Source organism: Osmia bicornis, unplaced genomic scaffold, assembly GCF_907164935.1.
Source record: "Osmia bicornis bicornis unplaced genomic scaffold, iOsmBic2.1, whole genome shotgun sequence".
Classification (NCBI taxonomy): Eukaryota; Metazoa; Arthropoda; class Insecta; order Hymenoptera; family Megachilidae; genus Osmia; species Osmia bicornis.
In genome coordinates, this window is record NW_025791119.1 from 10,766 (window position 1) to 17,014 (window position 6,249).

At 50.1% G+C, this 6,249-nt stretch overlaps 2 protein-coding genes across 2 annotated transcripts; both read left to right on the forward strand.

Moving 5' to 3' along the window:
- Nucleotides 1-1,996: 1,996 nt before the first annotated feature.
- On the forward strand, nt 1,997-2,803 carry LOC114882149. The gene has a single exon (XM_029199028.2). It carries the CDS (start codon nt 1,997-1,999, stop codon nt 2,801-2,803), a length of 807 nt encoding a protein of 268 aa, XP_029054861.2.
- A 108-nt stretch (nt 2,804-2,911) lies between these two features.
- LOC114882488 lies at nt 2,912-5,728 on the forward strand. The gene has a single exon (XM_029199377.2). It carries the CDS (start codon nt 2,912-2,914, stop codon nt 5,726-5,728), a length of 2,817 nt encoding a protein of 938 aa, XP_029055210.2.
- The last annotated feature ends 521 nt before the right edge of the window (nt 5,729-6,249 follow it).

The window sequence follows — 6,249 nt, forward strand, 5'->3', positions numbered from 1 at the left end:
CGGCCATTTTCTCTTCTCTCCTCCATTCAAATTTCACTGACACTCTCGCCATCACAGGTGGCGTTCAGACGAATCACCCGCAGTCGATAAAGGAGACTACTGCTCAACGAACGCTCACCAACTCACTCACCCTTGATCAACGATGGCTCATCAAACGAAGCCCTCAGAAAAATGGAGTGAGATGGACAGCTCCAAGGAGTCGCTCGAGGTGCCGGAAAAAGGCGCATCAGGCCGCTCATCTCCCGCTCTGGCTGCGACGGAACCAGCGCGCCGAACACCGTCGCCGCATCAACATGCGACACGTGCCAGTGCACCTTCCTCTCTGCCTGTTGATCTGCAGCTCAAGGTCAAGACGCAGCAGGGACGGCTCCGCTCAATGAGGCGTCTGCTCACCAAGCTCCAAGAGAATTCGGGCCAGCTCTCAAAGGAAGAGCTCGACGACCTGAAGCAGCAGGCCGACGAGGCCGTTAAAGCATTTGGGAAAGAGCACGCTCATTTCGAGGTGGTGTGGCCCTCCTCGATGACGGATCATCCATACTTCAACGAGGAACTCCATGAGCAGATGCAGGACGCTCACTCCGCCGCTAAGTCCCTGATCGCCAAGGAGAGGGCCAGGCTCACGGCTCAACGACCGGTTCAACAGCCAGATCAACCAAACAAGACGCCAGCTCAATCCAAACTGCCGGATATAGCGCTGCCCAAATTCAATGGCAGTTATACAGACTGGCCGTCGTTCATTGATCTATTCACCTCTGTAGTGATCAACAGAGAGGACTTGGACGACGTCCAGAAATTTTACTATTTAAAGGGATGCCTGCGAGGAGAGCCGCTCAAGATTATCTCAAACTTGTCGCTCACCGGAGCATCGCTCAACTCTGCCATAGCACAGCTCAAGACACGGTATGAGAATAAGAGGCGGCTCATCCAAGCTCACTTGGATCAGCTCGCGTCGCTACCGGCAGGTCCACTCGTCATGGGCCAAGAACAGGCGAAAAGCTTGAGCACGCTCATCTCGACGGCTCTGGTGATCAGGAACGCGGTGCTCAACTTGGTGGATCAGGGAACCCTGGGCGACTGCATGCTGGTCCATCAAGTCTGCCGCAAGATGGATAGGACGACCAAAGAGAGATGGGAGTCATCACTTGGGACGGCCACGGACTTCCCAAAATTCGACTCGCTTGTCGAATTCATCACGGCGCGAGTGCGCACCTTGGAGTCCTTGGCCACCGAACAGGTGGAACTGACGGCTCAACCGAGGCAGACAGCCCAGGCAGCTCAACCTGCGCTGCAGAGACGACCGGCTCACACCGCAGTAGCTGCAGCTCCAGCTCGTCAGACAGCTCCTCGAACGGCACCCGAGAGGCCTGATTTGGAGCGACCATCGCCTTTCGAGTGCTGCGATTGTTGCGGAGGGCAACATTATATCGTTGCATGCGCACTCTTTCGGAGCATGACGCCCAAGGTGCGAGCTCAGTGCGCGGAGAACAAGCGCCTGTGCTATAACTGCTTGGGCAGGCACAGCGTCCGCTCGTGCAAATCCACGCAGAAGTGTAAGCACTGTGGCGGGCAACACCACACCATGATCCATGAAGGCGAGCCGAAAACCGCTCAAGCTCAAGCCGGCTCATCAAGATCAGCCTCCTCATCCGCTCAAACCACCGAGTAGGAACTCGGTGCAGCCGTCAAATCGTCAGATCACAAAACTCTCCTCGCAACCGCTCAAGTTCTGATCACCACCTCAACAACAGCTCACCAAATCCGCATCTTAATCGATCCAGGTTCCGAAATTTCTTTCATCTCCGAAGAACTCACCCGTCTGCTCAACCTTCGGAGCCACCGATCATCATCCATCACAATCATTGGTGTTGGTGGAACAAAATCAACTGAAACAAAGGGTGTGGTCATTGTCACACTCCAATCGATGCATTTACACCAGACTGTCTGCATCCAGGCTCACGTGCTCACAGCCGTATCGACAATCCTGCCATCGTTCTCAATGAGAACTCCGGATTGGCCTCACATCAGGAAATTGAGGTTGGCGGACAATGATTTTTTGACACCAAGACCAGTCGATTTAATCATTGGAGCGGATTTCTACGGAAGGATCATCAAGCCAAATATCATCAAGGGCTCACCAACAACACCAATTGCTCAACTTTCCATATTTGGATGGCTCGTCATTGGCTCAGTCAACGAATCACATTCAAACACTCATTATTCACATTTTGCAGTTGCTCAAGACGACCAGAGCAATCTGCAAGGGCTGCTCACCAAATTCTGGGTTCAAGAGGAGTCACCAATGGACATTCCAAGCACGCTCACTCCGGAGGAAGAAGAATGCGAATCACATTTCTGTGCGACTCACGCTCGTGATCACACAGGAAGGTACATCGTTCGCATTCCACTCAAGGCACCAGCATCGCTCTTAGGCAATTCACACAAGATTGCTCAAAGATGTCTACAAAGCACTTTACGACGACTCTCCAAGGATTCAACATACAACCAGCTCTACGTCGAGTTCATGAAAGAGTACGAAGAATTAGGACACATGGTAAAGGCTCCAGATCACCAAAGAATTTCATCAAGTGAGACTGAGAACGTTGGGCCTGGTGGGGAGATGACCTTGGCACATGATGCTTCGGCATCAGGAGGGTTGAGGGTCTCTTCTGACAGTTCAACACCTCAGACCTCTGCTCATCTTCAACCATATTATTTGCCTCACCATGGAATTCTACGTCTCGACAGCTCAACAACGAAACTCAGGGTTGTATTCAACGGATCAAAAGCTACGACATCAGGCTAATCAGTCAACGATTTAATGCATACTGGTGCTAATTTGCTCTTGAATGTTACAGATGTTCTAATTTGGCTTCGCCATTATCACCACATTTTTACCACAAACATCACAAAAATGTATCGCCAGGTAGCAGTTCACAAGGATGATTGGGATCTCCAGCGAATTCTTTGGATCGACGAAGACCACAATGTCATCCCTTACCAGCTCACCACCGTCACGTATGGTACAAAGGCGGCTCCCTTCCTGGCGACACGAGCACTCATGCAACTTGTTCACGATGAGGGTCATCGATTCCCTCTGGCAACGCCCTCGCTCACACATGGCAGATATGAGGATGATATCTTTGGAGGAGCAGACTCAATCTCGGAACTTTTGGAGGTCGCTCAACAGCTGATTGCATTGTGTAACGCGGGCGGATTTCCACTCGCAAAATGGCATGCGACTCACCCAGATCTTCTACGGGCTGTTTCGTCATCCACACAATCGTCAGCTCCCATATCATTTGACGACTGCACTACCAAATTACTCGGTATTCAATGGATGCCTCAAACAGACGCATTCGGCTTCTCATCAACTTTGACTGATCAACCAAGTAAGTGTTCAAAACGCCTCGTATTGTCCGAAGTGGCTCGGATATTTGATCCATTAGGTTTCGTCTCACCTGTAATAGTACGAGCAAAAATGCTATTACAAGAACTCTGGCTACACAAAATCAATTGGGACGACCAATTACCGTCTCAAATTGTATCACGATGGTTCATCATCAGAGAAGATCTCAAAGGTTTGGCCAAACTGACAATTCCAAGATGGTTCAACACATGGAACAATTCAACTGTAGAAATTCATGGATTCTCTGATGCTTCTCAACTTGCCATGGCAGCAGTGACTTACATCACTGTCAGCTCTCCGTCCAACGACTCAATGACGTCACTTGTCTGCTCTAAGACAAAAGTTGCACCACTGAAGAGGCTCACGATACCCAGATTGGAGTTGTCGGCCGCACTCCTACTGGCAAAACTCACAAAATATGTTCAATCAACGCTCAAGGTGAAGATCAATGTAACGCACCTGTGGACGGACTCTCAAGTTTCGCTCATATGGATCAAATCGCAAGCATCACGTTGGACGGATTATGTTCGGAACAGAGTCATTCAGATCCAAGAACTCACTCCAGATGCGCATTGGAGGCATGTTCCAGGTACTTCTAATCCAGCTGACTGTGCTTGCCGAGGCATTTCGACAGATCAACTCCAACGATTAGAGCTTTGGTGGAAAGGTCCTCCATGGATGGCTCGAAATCAAGATCATTGGCCAGAGCAAAAGGAATTCTCAACTTTAACCAGCGAGCTCGAAGTGAGACCCAATGTCTCAGTCTTTGCTTCAGCTCAAAAGCTAAGTTATCATTGGGATCTCATTTACAAATATTCATCTCTTATTAAGCTATATAGATTGACTGCACTTTCTTTCAGGTTTGCCTCACGGCTTAAGAGAAAGCTCGAAACTCCTCCTGTGATTATCATACCATCCTGCGACGTGGAGAAGGCGCAGCTCTTTTGGATTCAAGCGACTCAACACTTGTATTTTACCAGCGAAATCAAGACGCTCAACTCAGGCTCAACTCTGCCTGCAACTCACCCCTTTAGTCGCCTCACCGCCTTCATCGATTCACAGGGAACAATACGAGTAGGTGGAAGACTCACAAACACAGCGCTCAGCAGGGATGAAAAACATCCAGCGATCCTCCCGCGGGACGCTCACCTGTCGAAGATCATCATTGAAGATGCTCACAAGCGAACATTTCACGGAGGAACGCAGCTCACGCTCGCATACATTCGACAACGGTACTGGATCATCGGTGGCAGAGCTCCTGTAAAATCTCACATTTTGAGATGTGTCGTGTGTGCTCGTCAGAGGGGGATTCGTGCTCGTCAGATGATGGGTCAATTACCTCTCTGTCGAGTCACACCATCACGACCATTCGCTCACACCGGTGTCGATTATGCAGGACCGATCACAATGAAAAATTCAAAGGGGAGAGGCTCGAAAACGATCAAAGGATGGATCTGCGTGTTCGTATGTTTCTCCTCATCAGCTGTTCACCTCGAGGTTGTCAGCGATTACTCAACCGAGGGATTTCTGGCAGCCTACAGAAGATTCTCATCACGAAGAGGGATCGCTCACAAGTTGTACTCTGACTGTGGTACAAATTTCATTGGAGCACAGCCAGAGCTCAAACGCCTGTTCACGTCAAGTTCACAGGAGCACCGACAGATCGCATCGATTCTGTCAGCTGACAGCACTCAATGGATGTTCAACCCACCAGCTGCTCCTCACATGGGAGGAAAATGGGAAGCTGTGGTGAAATCAATCAAGTACCACCTCAGAAGAACAATTGGTGAGCTCTTACTAACATTCGAAGAGTTTTCCACTCTCCTCACACAGATCGAAGCGGTGCTCAACTCAAGACCATTGGAGCCGCTCAGTGACGATCCCGACGACATCTCTGCGCTCACCCCAGGACACTTCCTCATCGGTTCAGCGCTCAACACGATACCAGAACCATCACTGCTCGACGTCTCACCAGGTAGATTGTCGAAATGGCAACTGATCCAGCAGAGGGTTCAACACTTCTGGTCTCAGTGGTCTCGACACTACCTGCAGAGACTTCAATCAATCTCAAAGTGGCATCATCCATCGAACGACATCAAGACAGGCTCGTTGGTGCTGCTGACGAACGAGCATCTTCCACCAAGCAAGTGGCCATTCGCAAGAGTGACCGAAGTTCACCCCGGCAAGGATGCCCTCACCAGGGTTGCAACCTTGAAGACTGCAACCACGACTCTCGTCCGACCGATCACCAAGCTTGTCATCCTGCCTGTTCACCATCAAGCTGAACTCACCTCTGCAGAAACATCATCAACGAGTTGCTGATGGCGGGCGGAAATGTTTGAGAATCCGCTCAGCCATGATGGCGCACACGATCGATCGATTTATCGATCGGGAGTTGCCCATCTAGGTAACGCGTGAGCAGGAGTCTTCTCGCCGGCTCGCGCGCAACGCCGCCATTATCGATCAACGATCACAGTGAACCACACGTGCAGATCAATCTTTTCGCTCTTCTACAAGTGTTCACGTGCAGATCACCAAAATGGATCACGAAAGCAGCTCTCTGACGAACTCACGAATCCTCAGCGATTGTGCAAGCGACAGGATTCACAGGTAATGTTCATTTACAAGATGATTCATTGAACACGTGAGCCGCCAACCACATGTCGATCACGCACGAGATCATGGGCACCATCACAGCAGCGGGCCGAATTAATAGAATTAACGGCGCTGAGAAGCTCGCTGCTTGCAAATTGTAAGAGCATTGTTCATGTAACCCCACGCAGGTGACAGATCAATTTAATAATCAATATGTTTCGACTCATGTAAAATCATTCTTCACGACG

Bases quoted from the DNA above. Each gene is read 5' to 3' on its own strand.
- LOC114882149 (XM_029199028.2), top strand. From the start codon at position 1,997: ATGAGAACTCCGGATTGGCCTCACATCAGGAAATTGAGGTTGGCGGAC.
- LOC114882488 (XM_029199377.2), top strand. From the start codon at position 2,912: ATGTATCGCCAGGTAGCAGTTCACAAGGATGATTGGGATCTCCAGCGA.